Raw genomic sequence first — 14250 nt, 5'->3', positions numbered from 1 at the left:
CGCAATTACCTATGGCTGTTACTTTGCCGTTATTCGTTCAAGATAACCGGATGACCAGTGATCTATTGTTATCTACTGGGTAACGTCTTCCGCTGTACAGACACGGCGGACGCGGCACAGGTGAAACGATGCAAATTAATAATACGATTATATTGTCATCGCAGGGTCCCATCAAATTGTTGCGAATAATAAGTTCAGAAGAGCAGAGGGAAACAGCTCTGGCATGAGTCGTATTGGTAGCACGGTGGAACGCTCGATGGGAACGGAGCAATCATGGTTGTCGAAGATATCTCCGTACTGTGGATGAGATGCTCATGGTCCCCATAAGCATCTGTCATCTGCACGAGGCTCGGCAGATCCTACTCGGCAGATCGTCAAGCAGAGAAGCCCCTTGGAAAGCTTGACGAAAGTCACGTTGTGCGGCGTGATCGCCGGCGAATCAGGAACGACCAGGCGACCGGGTCGACGACATTGCCCTCTGCGACGGTTACGGCCGCAAAAAAAAAAATGGTGAGCCCAAACAGATCTTTTGGGAGATCCCGAGAGAGCCCAAATTCCCACCAGCCAGCCACTTGTTGCGCGGCACGAGAGGAGAAGGTACGAGGGGTGCTGTGTGGGAGCAGCAGAGAGCATGGGAGCGGGCGCGGCCATTGGCGGGCAGGCAGCGGAAGGGCAGATCCACCGGCATGGACAGAAGGGCATGTTCCCCAAGGGACGTTCCTTCCCAGTCCGGCGCGGAGGGTGGAGCCCACACGGCAGATATTCGATAGCCGGGGAATGCCAAGACAGATAACCGGGCTTGACGAGGCCACGGACGAACCGCATTGCGTGCTTGCCGGGGCTGACGCGTGTCACAGCAGCTAGGGTCCGAATTTTCTCCCCTCCCAGCATGGGCGACACGGGAAGTCGAGCAGGCTAGCTTCATTGCCTCCTGCAGCGAGGACGAGGACCTACCTACTGTTCAGCTGCATCGTGACTGTATGTGCCCGCGGGTGGTGGCATAGCAGCCCTCCCCAGCCTCTCCAGCTAGCTCGACGCCTCATCGGCCATCGGGCCAGGGAAAGCCTAGTCCCTAGCCATAGACCCCGCAAAGCCTGTTCCTGCGATCCAGCAATCCCTGTGTGCGATCCCGGTAGCGCAGCCACGCACGCTCAGGGTCTGCGCACCATCCTGAAACGCACCGTTGCCCGCCCCAGCCAAGCCCGCCCTCCACAATGCACATTGCCCGTTTCTGGAAACCCGCATGTGCCTGATTGGCCACCGGGAAATCCCCCTTTTCGCGCTCCACCGCCGCTGGACACGCACACAAACAAGCTTTGCACGATGAACGAGTGCGGATGGGGCCTTAGCTAAGCACGCGCCAGTCTTGGCATGATGTCAGCGCCCGCGGAGCATGCGCGGCTCGCCATGCTTCAGCTCAGGAGAAGACCACAAGCAGTCCCCTGAGTCTGTACAGGATGAAATCATCGTCATTCCACGTGGATACGCGGTGTTTCAGGTGGCCGTCCAACCTGTCGTATCCTATGAGACATTATTGTTGACTGTCCCTGACTTGAAGCAAGCACAGACTGTCGCATACATCAATAGAATGGACATGATATGGCCCCCGTGTCTCTCATCAATTACGTGTCTGGAAACCTATTGAGTCCTCGCAATGGTGTTGATGTGTACCCAGCATGAAGATTCCGAAATTACAACCGGTGATAGCTCTGCCGATTGAAGAAATCTACTATTTCCTGGCTGAATAATGGAGTGACATGCGTACGACTTTCAGTTGTACTGTATGCGCCGTCTTGTGTAACTGACCACAAGTTCGATGTGTACCGACGCTGCCTCGCGTGATCAGTTTCTGCTTTTCGGTCTTTGACAGAAGATGCTGTTTTGCGGTCTCATCTGCTCCTGGTTTAGTCTGCTCGGGGTGGTTTCAGTATCACCAAGGACGTCCCTGAGAAAATGAAAAATGTGCTAGAGGCCATTTGAGTACAGACTGACGAAGACAGGTGATGTTGAGAGTTACCTTTCTGATAAAGAGAAGAAGTCTAGGGATATATGGAAACAGCGATTGGGTTCCTTACCGTCCGTCTCTGAGCGCAGTTTGCCCTGAACTGGGAAGCACCGGGATATCGACAGGCTTTAGGTGTCGACGTCTTAACTTTCGAGATTCAAGATTCAGGATAGGACCTGGCAAGCAGCATACGGGCTCACCATCTGGTGTGAGCACAGATACTTCCATTGAGCAGTCTGTCCCATCTTCCATGGGTCTTCTCTGTGGTCGTAATGGTGGAACTGCCAGTGGCAAATGTGATGTGAGATTTCACCCTGTATACAGAGTGGATTTAGGAGTACTCTGTGCTCTACTCCGTTGTTCAGTGGTGCAGAACAGGATGATGGTTCTTGCACTGTGAGTGCCAGCTGGTCATGATGTTGGAGATCTGAGGAGCGGGCATGGAATACATACAGTACTGTTGACTTGCATGTGTCGGATCTGTTGTCGGTGTCGCTGAATGAATTGAAAATAGATATCAGTTGCCTGTACTCTCGAGTTCGTATCATTCTGATGTGATCGGGACCTCGTGGCTCTCTACATGGGCATAGTAGCTACTGGTACCTAGCCTGCAGGAGTGACTCCTGTTCGCGTATGTCTGCATATATATACGTGTATATGCTTTCTTGGTACATAGGAAAGAATATCGCTCCGACATCAATCAGTCCTTGTGCTATTCCCTGTCCCTTTTCTTGGTCTCTGGGTCTTAGCGTGTTTATATACGCGTATCCAAGTAATCTAGGGGGTATGTATAGTGTATGGTATACCATCTAAATTCAAGATTGGCAGTGACACCACTGTACGGCTGCAACAACAGCTACTGTGCTATATATATATACAGCCGTTCACAGTAGTAGTGGTATGGTATAGCGCAGGAGTTGGTGGTAGTCGTTGACCCTGATTTCCGTCAGGTCTCGCCGCCTCGCTGTATATATAAATATATAACAAAGTCAGTCTCGCATCACAAGAGCAATGCGCGAAGGAAGATAATCTTAATTCTTAGAAGTATGTGAAAGGGAAAGGGAATGGGAATGGAGAACTGACTGATGAATTGATCCTATCCTATTCCATTCTACATCTACTACCTACTTAAAGACTGTCGATGCATGTGCATGTGATCTGAGTTGTGTCAAGTTATGATTTTTTTTTTCTGTCTATGACTGGTCTCTGTCTGCAAGGTCAATTGACCTGTTTATTTTATCTTTCTTCTTTCTTCGCCCCTCTCTTCTCAGATACCAAGTCGTGTGGTGTACAGCTCTTGTACTTGGGACGGATGATCTGCATGCACATTTGGAATGCAAGGGGGATGTACTTTTCTTTTTCCTCTCCTTTTCCACATCAACGGAGAGGGGGGAAGGTATTTATTAATGTTGAATGTGCACTGCAATAAATCTGTAACTAGTTTCTCTTGACTCCATTTATGTCTAACTTGTCCCTTAATCAAGTACAGACCTATCGAAAAATATAACTATACATACTGTGCCACATTCATACTGAAGGTTAAGAAGTAAGCCTTCAGGTGGATTGGTAGCGTAATTTACTTGTCTATCTATCGATCTATCTATCCTACCTACCTACCTATCTAAGCATTTAATTGATTGTAGGTATGCTGCAGCCCCGTGCCGCGCTCCTTGCGCAATGGAGGTTGTCATGTCATGTCATGCCATGTCATTTTCATCCCTAGATACCTACCTAACCTCCATACCTACCTACTTACTTACCTACCTGACTTGCCTACCTACCTGTAACCTGTCCAAGCCTAAAAGGATTTTATAAAATAGATCTAATCAACTTTCTTGTTTACCATCCATTGTGTACGAGAAGAGCAAAAGAAAAAGAATAAAATGATTCTCACAAAGGTGAGTCCCACTTACTCACTACCTACCCCTTCCCCTTCGCGGTGAATAATCATACATTGCAAGGGAGACTCAACAAACTAAGCTAACCTGATGAAAAAAAAAAACAAACAGACAAAAGCCTTCCAGACCTTACCCATCCTCCTCCTAAGTTTCGTCCTCTCTACCAACGCCCAAGACCATCATCATGACAGCTCCTCAGAGCAGAACCGGGACCAGTATGCCGCCGTCGCAGCAGCAGCGCGTGTATGGACCATGACATCCTGCTCCACCCCCTCCGCCAAAGACACCGGCTTCGCATCCGCCGAATTCGACCTCATCCCTAATAGATGCGAGCGTATCGATCACAAACTGAAATCAAGATCGAAGACAAAGACAAAGTCTGGTTCCCGATCCGGATCAGAGTCCGAATCCGGAGCGAGCGACTTCTACGGCTTCAACATCATCCCGCCTTATACGAACATGGGTGCGGATGCAGTGCGGAAAGTTACCTTTTACAGATCGGAGGATTGTACGGGGGAGGTGGATCGTGTGAAGAGGATCGGTGATGATGAGGATAGTAAGTATCTTGTTGAGGAGGATTGTGTGGGTGAGAAGGGGAAGGGAAGGAAGACGCGGGGGAAGTTGTCGGTGTTGTTGACCTGAAGTTGGGCTTGGATTTTTGGGTTTCATGGTGGATGGATGGATAGTGCTGGGGGGAGGGTGATAGGTATAGTGTAATTAGTGGCTGTTATGTTGCTACTGGGGTAAGGAAGGAGGGAGGGAAGGATGAGGGGGAATGAGGAATTATGTATGGATCAGGGATGAGAGGTTACCTTGAAGGAGAGGGAGATGAAGAAGCGTAGTTGGGACAGCGGAACTATTTGTTATGATCATGATTGTAATCGGCATAATTCATTTTGTTTTCTTCTTCCTATCTATTTGCCTAACCTAGGTATAGCACGGAGTTACCACCCTATGTGGTTGGTTTAGATAACTGCGGACATATATACTGTGAGAACGACCAACTCGCATTTTCACATATAATCATTGAATCTCGGGTATATAGCTATTCCAAAGATCAAGTAGGAGAGATACAACTACAGCCTCGCCTCCCCGCGCGCAGAACCCAGCACCGCAGCGGCAGCAGCCTTGCCAGCCCTCCGTCCGAACACGGCTCCCGCCGTCAGCCCACTACCGCCGGGGTAGTTGTCGAAGAAGAGACCTCCCAGCATCTCTCCCGCACAGTACAGACCCGGGATCTCGGCGTTCGTGGCGGATGACAGCACCGCTGCCGTCTCTGGGTTCACGGCCAGCCCGCCGAAGGTGAAGGTCACGCCGCAGCTGACCTTGACGGCGAGGAAGGGCGGTTCGTCGATGGGCAAGGCCCAGTTCGATTTCGGGAGGCTGAGACCATCAGTACTCGACTGCGTCGACAAGCCATCTTTCACAGCAGGGTTCCATTTCAGGCCCGGGTTCTCCCGGCGGTGCTGGTGCACGGCACGGTTGTATTCCGTGAGGGTTTTGATGAAGTTCTGCTTGTCTTGCAGACCATGCTGGGCGCATTTCTCCGCCAGCTCCGGGATAGAGGACGCCGTGATCCGCTGCACGACTTCCTCCCGGTACTCCTCCTTCCGGAGCCAGGGGATGGTGCGCGAGTCCCAGACCTGGAACGCGATGTGACCCGGCTGGTTGAGGATCGCGCGGCCGAACATGGCGTAGGTGTAATTGCGCAGATCGACCCCCTCGTCGACGAACCTCTCACCCCGCCGGTTCACCATGATGCCCAACGGGTAGCCGGACTTTGTGAATTCGTTCGAGATCTCGCGGTCTCCTGAATGCGCGGGCGCGTTGGCATCCCATGCTACGGAGTGGCAGCCGGACCAGTTTCCAGCCTGCTTGGCAGAGCAGTCACGGATGGCCATCTGGAGACAATCGCCTGTGTTGTAAGGGGTGCCGCGTACCATGGCCATGTCCCAGTTGGGACCCAGGTACTGCGCGCGCATGCGCGGGTTCGCTTCGAAGCCGCCTGCGGCGAGGATCACGGCTCCGGTTTTGATCTCCTTTTCCCGGCCGTCGTGGATGACGATGACTGAGGTGACAGCTCCAGTCTTAGGGTCCGTGACGAGTCTCTTCGCCGCGGTTGAGAACGATACGACGACCCCGAGCTTCCGCGCGGCCTTGCGGTGGTCCTCGATGAGTCCCTTCCCACCGTCCTCAGTCTTCAACGACATCCCGCCCCAGAACTTGATTCTTCCATCAACCTCGTACGCCTGACGGTTAAATGAGAGCTGAAATCGGACCCCGTTACGCGCGAGCCATTTCACGGCACCATTCGAATCCCGCACCAGCACGCTTGCCAATTGCGGATCGGACCTCCCGCCCGTGATGCGGCGGATGTCATGCGCGAAGTCCTCTGCCGTGTAGGGGCTCATGTCGATTTTCTGCGCCGTGGCTTGGTCGACATTGTTCACGATGGGGAGCAGGTCCTGCAGGCCGTGGTAGACGGTGCGGAAAGCGCCCGCGGTGAAGTAGGAGTTGCCTCCGGCCCATTGCTCGGGGCATTTGTCGATGAGAAGGACGCGCTTCGCGCCAGACTGGACGGCTGATATGGCGGAGGAAAAGCCGGCGTTACCACCGCCGATGACGAGGATGTCGCATTGTTCTGGAAGGGGGGCCATGTTAGATTGGATAGAGGAAGGGAGATGGGGAGGGAGGGGGAGGAAATCGGGTCCAATGGACGGTTAATCGATGGTCTGAGGAAATAAATGCCTGGAACTCGTAAAAGAGACCCCGATTGGGGCCTTCAGGGGCTTTAAAGGTCTGCTGTCTCTGTGAGCGTGGGTATCATCATGTCGACGACGGAGACGGAGATGCAGCACGCGACGTCGGATGGTGCTGTCACGGATCTTACGCCTCCGTTACACACATTTTGGCGGGTGTAAGTTTCGGGGAATATGTCTCCGTTACCGGTGGGTACCGTGTGCAACAGTCGGGAGTGTGCATCGGCAGAGTAGATATATACCTCTCTATAGCTCGGAAATATAAATATATAATAGCATAAACAGTGTGTATGTATCTATAGAGTATATAGTAAATGCCGAAGAAGTGACTGCTTTCGTCCAATGGCATTCCAAGATCCCTCAAGCTCAGTGTACCTATGTAATGTACCAAGTATGTACGGCACCTTTGAAAGAAGCATATTCTATTCAACTTTTAAAGCCGACAGAGCAGGATTGTCATGTCAGCGCATGATTATCAGCATGTGCAGCGCAGACAAGTTGACAGGGCCGCCTTGACTGCTGATCTTCCCCGGATCGGCGTCGGCGTGGAGGCGGCCTCCACGTTTTCCCCACAACGCCGGCTCGGCTTCATCCCATCTCATCTCCATCTCCATAGTGATCTCTCTCTCTCTCTGTCTCTCTCTCTCTCCAGCTACCTGCACGACCAGCCAGCGATATGCTGGCGGTCCGACTCGCGACTCGTCATGATCGTCTGGCCCACGTTCACGTTCTTGGCTGCTCGTGTTATATGATCCCCTTCCACCATGACCAAGCCCCCCGACCCGCTGCCGGGCCAGCCCAAGATCTTGGCCCGCGCATGTCAGTTCTGCCGCGCGAGGAAGATCAGATGCGATACGCGCCGTCCCCGATGCGGTTCCTGCATTAGCCAGAAGCGGGACTGCGTGTACAAGCTCGAGGTGCCCAAGCGGAGGTGCAAAGTCTCTGCCCGCAACCGTTATTGGAGCTCACTGACCTGCTCGTCCCTAGACCGTCCACTGCCCTCCTCAACGCCATCCAGGGCGAGAAACGAGCCCTCGATGATGTGCTTGTGCGTCTAAAGCGTGCTTCTTCCCAGGAGAGGCTAAGAATATTGGATTCCATCTCCGTTGTCGACAACCAGGTTTGCCTATCGCAGGGACCGTCTACGGCAGACATCCCAGCCGAGAAAGGGAAGTCTCGGGTGGATAAGACCAATGCCACCGATGATGAATATGGAGATTACTCTTCGTGCGAGGAATTGGACGTTCGGCCCTTTCTCTCCGTCGATGAAGGTGGCAGAGTCGATAGCTTCGGACCCTCCTCTGCGCTGCAAGGCCCGAGCCAGCCCATCTTTTTAGCGGAATTGCGGGTCACTGAGCATGTCCGGAACCAGCTGATCGCAAACGCGATCCTCCAGCGACAGCGGGAGCATGAGCTGCGCCAATTGAACGACATCGATGGGGTCCATGTGGACCTGGCGATGCATCTCTTGGATCTTCATTGGAACCGTCAACATCATACCTTTCTCCTAACATATCGTCCAGCCATTATGAGAGACCTCATTGATGGTGGTCCTTATTGTTCCAAGTTCATGATAAATGCAATTTTCGCTTGCGCGAGCAAATATTCTCAGAGGATTGAAGTCCGCGATGACTCTTCGGATCCAAAGTCAGCAGGGAGACGCTTCTTCCTGCGTTGCGATCAGCTTCTTGCAGAAGATGCTCTGCTGAGTTCTTCGAGTATTCCCACATTGGTTGGCCTTCTGCTGCTGGGATCAACGTACAACGCTCGTGGAGAGACCTCCAAAGGCTGGTTGTACACTGGTTACGCTCTGCGCATGGTGTACGACCTGGGCCTGCATCTGGATTGCAAAGAGACTGTTCATAATGCAGAGGAGATCGAGATTCGTAGGAGGGTGTTTTGGGGCGCATTCATCTGCGACAAGCTGCAGAGCCTCTACCTCGGCCGGCCGGTGGCCATCAATCTGCGGGATGCCCATGTCTCCCGCAACTTTATGGACACCATCGAGGAAAAGGAGCTGTGGACCCCGTACATCGATCCCAAATTCCCTTCGGATGCTTCGATTCCTTGGAACCCGACTCCAATCCACTCCGTGACCACCTTCCAACAGTTCTGTCTGCTGTCCAGGATAATGACGAAGATTATCAACCGGTTCTACGTCGTCGGCGCGACCGCAGCCAATGCGAGGGCAAGTCTTCAGTCGATAGACGATGCTCTGACCGCCTGGAGCGAGAATCTCCCTGCAGATCTCAAATTCGAGCCCTGGAAAGATAACACAGTCTTCACGCAGCGGTGTCCTGCACCAAATCTGATGATTCTCCATGCGATATACCATTCTCTCATCATATTGCTACATCGACCTTTTATCTCCGACGGCCACCTACGGTCTGCCGCTCCACCCGCAAGTTCGTGGAGACGTTGCAGCACAGCCGCCCGACACATCACCAGCATTGTCCTTTCTTATCAGTCCGCGTACAGCCTTCGAGGCGCTCCGTATCTGATAAGCTACGCGGTATACGTCGCATGTACCATCCATGTCCGGAACGCTGCTGCCTCGGAGGGGAGTCAAGGAGGAGAGCATTCGTCCATGCTGGCAGCGAGTCTGAGATGTTTGGACGAGCTCACGCTGCCCAACGGCGGTGTGTCCAGGCCGGCAAACATTATCAGGAAGCTTATCGCCGTAAATAGGCTGAACCTGGTTTCTGGTATGTGAACATATCCTCACTGAAAAGCGCTTAGCTGTACTGTAGCATTATTGACACCAAATCCTATCTGCAGAACCCGCCGTGGAGGACCACTCCCCAAATTCGTTCGATCTAGACGCGATCCTGCGCATGTTCTCGACGGACTCTTCGAACCTGGCTCAACCAGCCCAGACGGGCAACAACATTGACACGCGATTCGAGCTGCAGGCCTACCCGCATGAGGATCTCCTGTACGGGTTCATGGACGGAGAAGCGACGTCTCTTGGATCTTTCCCGGAGTACCCCTACGGTATTTGACTGATTCGTCAGTTGATGGTTGGATTTGAACGTGTTCTGCATGGGGAGCACGCGGCTTATTTTGTTTAAAATGGTTTGGTATCTTGACCGATTCCGATGGATATATATAACATACCCCCCGTTTCCCTGTTTCTGTTCTTGTATGTTTGGGATATATCTATGACATGATGGCGATAAAATATATGCAGGCATATCCTGGTGTATACTGACCTTGTTATATGAATGACATATGGGAGTACATACCTCTATGCATCCATGGATGAATATGGTAACATGATACATATATACTGTACAGAGCCTATCATGCAATCATAATTCAATCTTACACACAGAGAGAGAGCAAAGTGCGTTAAACAATCCAGAACAGTAGATATAAACGATATTTCACATCCCGCTAGCCTAGGTAGCTACCTACATACATACACACATACATGCTTTGAAAGGAAGAATCCCATCCACCGTGAACAAGAGACAAGCAGAGAGAGCATCTTTGGGCAAGTTTGAGTATTATGAAGACACGTTTCAAGAAAAAAGAGGCATCAGAATGATATGGAAGCGATCCCCGCAGGTCCCAGAGATAACGATGATCGACAAGCTAAATACCAAGCAACGCACCAAGTAGTAGCCTTTAGCAGATTTTTAAGTTATTTTCCCTTTAAACAACAATGGCCAGCTCAGGTCGCGAAATGCCATCCTCCTCCAGGTTCGGGTAGTACGGGACCATGGCATCCGCGCCCTGCACGTAGGCGTCATTGTACAGCCGCCAGTACGGGTTGCGGACCTTGCGCGCGGGGTGGAACAGACCGGCCCAGACGTAGTTCATCACGACTCCCGTTCCGACTGCCATGCGGATGGCGTCGATGGCCTCGATGATACGGTCGATGACGTGCGGACTGGTCTCGAACAGGTTTGGGTAGAGCAGGTTCAGGAGGTGGATCATGGCGTCTTCGCAACCCAGTCCGACGACGCCCAGGGCGATGTGCTTCACGACGCTGGCGGCCGTCTGGCGGTGGACCTGGTCACGGTCGATCAGGGCGTCCTCAAGCAGAGGAGTGACAGCGTAGACATAGTCCTTTGCCATCTCACCAATGTACTCGAAGAGGAAGGACATGGCCTTCAGGACACCGTTCTGGACGTTGAGTTCGGGAACGCGGTATTCGTTCATAAGAGCAGGCAGGACGGTGAAGGGTGCACAGGTCTCGGCCACGATACCGATAGCGACGGCGGTACAGACACGAGACTGACGTTCCTGGACACGCAGGTTGTTCAGCAGCGTGGCGAGAACGTCCTGCGGACCGATGGCCTTGGCGATGAAACCGAACGTGTTGTTGGCAGCACGACGGATACCCTTCTTGTGGGCTTTGAGCATGTCCAGAAGTTCGAAGCAGATGCGCATCCATTCTCGGGCGTTGACAGATTCAGGACCACGGTCGGCAATACGACCGACCAGGTCAATGGTGTTCTCCTGCACCTTTTCGTGGCGGTTACGCAGGATGGGTGTGAGACGGGGCAGGAGGTCTCTGATCGGTGGCCGCATCTGGTTGATACCGACCACAGTGACAATGGAGCGCAGGGCACCCAGAATAGATCCAAGCACCTCAGGGTATTCCTCACCGAGGTCTTCGTATAGCACGACACCAAGCTTGCCCATCAGGGCATCTTCACCACACTGCTTCATAACCATTGCAATGCGGGAGATAAGGTCCGCAGCTTGCTGGCGAACAGTCGCGGATTTGTTGTTCAACCGCCACAGAATCGTACTGACAATCTGGGGGAGGTATGGCTTGCATCGGGTGCCGAGAGCGTTGACGACAGTGCCAAAGCCGTTCAGGATAACGATATCCTCGATGCTCTGCTCCTGGAACGCGTATAGGACACCGTCAATGAGCCTCTCCTCGAGCCTCTCAGAAATATCCGCTGCACCCAGCGCGGCGATCACCTTCTCCACTGTCTCGACCGTCATCTTGCGGTAAGCTTCACTCTCATCCTTCAAGTTGTTGACGATCCGCTCAAGGATCTCGCTAACTCCGACCTTCTGCCCCAGGTCGACAGTCGTCTCAACAACCTGGCGGTAATTTCTCTTGTCGAGAGCCATCCGCCTAACCCAGAAGCTCTTGAAGAATTCCTGAAGAACGTTCTCCTTGAGGTAGCTGGCAGTCACACCGTCGGTTTGAGCGCACTGCGACACGACCTTAAGGACAACCTTCTTCATCTCTTCGTCAGGCGAAGAGAACTCCCGCAGTAGAATCTCCATGATCTGACTGGTGTAGTAGTTGGCATATTCCTCGTCCATGAGAGGAATGATGTAGCCAACAGCTTTGAGGAACCCTGCGAGACCCTTTCCACGTTGCTTCCTGGCACCGGTCCAAAGAGGGTTGAGGATCTCATCGAAGCTTTCAATACCATATGGATTTGCTGCTTCAGCAAGGGCAGCAATTGCCAAACTAGTAACTGTTCTTACTTTAGCTTGCTCATCGCTGAGGTTATCGGCGATACAGTCCACCAATCCTTTCAGATGGGGCAGAATGGCGCATCCCATAAGAATAGGGATTTGCTGGACGATCTTGACACCAGTGTGCCTTGCTTGCCATGACTTCTTACTGCGGCACACAGCACGAAGGAATGGAAGAAGGGCTGGAATACCAAGAGCAGAAGCAACAACGGCAAAAGCTCGAGCCGTGGTGTTGCGCACATACTCGTCGACATGGTCAATATCAGGACGCATCGTACTAATCATGGTAGCAAGACCAGCGGCTTTGCTAAGGTTCGAAATAATCTCGCGACCCTCAACACGAGCGTAGTAATCTTGGTCAATGAGCAATGGCTCAATGACGACAAGAATCTTATGGACGTATGGTCGAACGAGATCATCTAGCTTGTAAAGGACACGGTCAATTACTTTTACCAGCAAGTGACGCTCCTGGTCTTCCAGAGACTTCTCCATGAGCAGAGGAAGGATCTGGTTGAAAAGCGGTCCTGCTCCAAATTGTCGGGCATTATCTGTAAGCTGGCGAAGAGCGGTCTTTCGCATTGGCGGAGTGCCGTTCTTAACCTTCAGCAGCAGTCTCATAATCTTCCTTTCTTTCAGTTCTTCAACGGACATGGTGTTTTCATCGGCACCGTCAACGAGTTTACCGAAGTACGCCATGTCTTCCGGCTTGAAGAACTGTAAGTCGCCAACGCCTGGAATCTCCGTGGGGAGCTGCTTCCCAAGAGCGCGGGGGTTCTCGGGCTCCTGCATCATAAAACCGCCGACGCCACCTGCGGTTGGCATGGGTGCCGGGGTACTCATGAGCTTCCTAGCAGGCGTCCGAATTGGCGCATATCCCGGAGGTGGGTCGAGGATCTTATAGCCCTCTTCCTCACCGGGAAGCATCATGTCTAGCTCCTCATCCGATAACGGAGCATTGCGAGCGGAGATATCTGTTCCAAAAGTGGTTGGCATCACGGGAGCCTGGGAAGGATGCATCGGGGTCGCAAGGCCCTGATTTCCGACCGGTGTTGCTCCAATTGGGGGAGCTGCGGGCGCCTGGTCCCATCGTGATCGACGCTTCGGGGCTTCTTGCGGAGGTTCTGGAGCAGGAGTCTGGTCCCAACGCGATTTCTTAGCCTTCGTTTCAGCAGGCTGCGGTGTTGTCTCTGCGGCAGGAGTAGGCTCTGAGGTTACATCCCATCTTTGCTTCCGCTTGCGACCAGCTGCCACTGAGACCGTAGAACCAGCCTCACGATTCTCCTTGTCATGGTCCTGTTCCTCCATCTTCAGAGTAGCCTGGTGCTCTGCAACGCCATTCTCTCCACGAGCTTGCTTCTCCGCAATCAGCTTCTTGACGCGTTCCTCTTCCTTTTCGAGCTCGCGAAGCTTCATAACATCCCGGTAGGTCTGGCCCTCCGTCTCAACGTTCGCATGGGTGTTCGCGGCAAACGGATCAGCTCTCGTGGGAGTAAGAGGGCCACGGTTGAAGCGTCGCTTCTGATAATCAGTCTCACGATCCGAAATCCTGGCAGATTTCTCACGCCCAAGAAGTATGTCCTCTTCCTCAACACCCTTGCCATGAGCAAGCTCATTCACCTGGTCCGCCGTTGCCGTGTACTGCCCAACCAGCCGATGTCCATCATCAGCCTCAGCCATTTCCTCATCCTCGCCATCGGCGGGAATCGAGGTATTGTAGCCTTCGTATTTGTTCGCGCCATTGCGATCGTAAAGATCCGTGTCGAAGGTCTCAGTCAGGGAAACCTTGGTCGAGACGTCAGTTCGCTGGTTGGATGGATCGAAGGTCTTTGAACCTTTCTTTGCAGCTGCAGCGGCATTCCGCTCAGCCTGCAGCCGTCTGACCTCTTCAAATTCGGCTGTGGAGGGAGTCAGCGACTGCGCAGGACGTCGGGATGGGGAAGATGAAGACGACCTACCGTCAGACATGATGACGGCTATAGGAGCACTGAGACAAGCTGGGCAACGCTGAATCAGGGCAAAACAGTCGGGGAAGCTACATCCGGATTGAGAACCGCGACGATGGCAATGCGACGACAGATGAGACTCGAGATCGTCGACGCCTTGGATGGAGAGCTGAATGCGAAGTCTGGTGTTG

General features: G+C 52.8%; 5 protein-coding genes across 5 annotated transcripts; 3 read left to right on the top strand and 2 right to left on the bottom strand.

Annotated features, from left to right (window-relative positions):
- Window positions 1–507: 507 nt before the first annotated feature.
- VTN00DRAFT_6743 (uncharacterized protein) lies at window positions 508–1353 on the top strand (the record flags this gene model as incomplete). Its single annotated transcript, XM_069433413.1, has 3 exons — window positions 508–510; window positions 858–978; window positions 1112–1353. The coding sequence occupies 3 exons, from the start codon at window positions 508–510 to the stop codon at window positions 1351–1353; spliced, it is 366 nt and encodes a 121-aa protein (XP_069286797.1).
- A 2535-nt stretch (window positions 1354–3888) lies between these two features.
- Window positions 3889–4545, top strand: VTN00DRAFT_6742 (uncharacterized protein; the record flags this gene model as incomplete). The annotated part of the gene is made up of 2 exons (XM_069433412.1): window positions 3889–3903; window positions 4015–4545. The coding sequence occupies 2 exons, from the start codon at window positions 3889–3891 to the stop codon at window positions 4543–4545; spliced, it is 546 nt and encodes a 181-aa protein (XP_069286796.1).
- Window positions 4546–4979: 434 nt separating this feature from the next.
- On the bottom strand, window positions 4980–6560 carry VTN00DRAFT_6741 (uncharacterized protein; the record flags this gene model as incomplete). Its single annotated transcript, XM_069433411.1, has 1 exon — window positions 4980–6560. The coding sequence occupies one exon, from the start codon at window positions 6558–6560 to the stop codon at window positions 4980–4982; it is 1581 nt and encodes a 526-aa protein (XP_069286795.1).
- An 866-nt stretch (window positions 6561–7426) lies between these two features.
- Window positions 7427–9664, top strand: VTN00DRAFT_6740 (uncharacterized protein; the record flags this gene model as incomplete). The annotated part of the gene is made up of 3 exons (XM_069433410.1): window positions 7427–7593; window positions 7650–9367; window positions 9441–9664. The coding sequence occupies 3 exons, from the start codon at window positions 7427–7429 to the stop codon at window positions 9662–9664; spliced, it is 2109 nt and encodes a 702-aa protein (XP_069286794.1).
- Window positions 9665–10319: 655 nt separating this feature from the next.
- On the bottom strand, window positions 10320–14081 carry VTN00DRAFT_6739 (uncharacterized protein; the record flags this gene model as incomplete). Its single annotated transcript, XM_069433408.1, has 2 exons — window positions 10320–14011; window positions 14072–14081. 2 exons carry the CDS (start codon window positions 14079–14081, stop codon window positions 10320–10322), a joined length of 3702 nt encoding a protein of 1233 aa, XP_069286793.1.
- Between the last annotated feature and the right edge of the window lie 169 nt (window positions 14082–14250).

Source organism: Thermoascus crustaceus (genome assembly GCF_041956765.1).
Source record: "Thermoascus crustaceus strain CBS 181.67 unplaced genomic scaffold VTN00scaffold_4, whole genome shotgun sequence".
NCBI lineage: Eukaryota > Fungi > Ascomycota > Eurotiomycetes > Eurotiales > Thermoascaceae > Thermoascus > Thermoascus crustaceus.
This window is presented reverse-complemented; position numbering and strand designations above follow the sequence as displayed.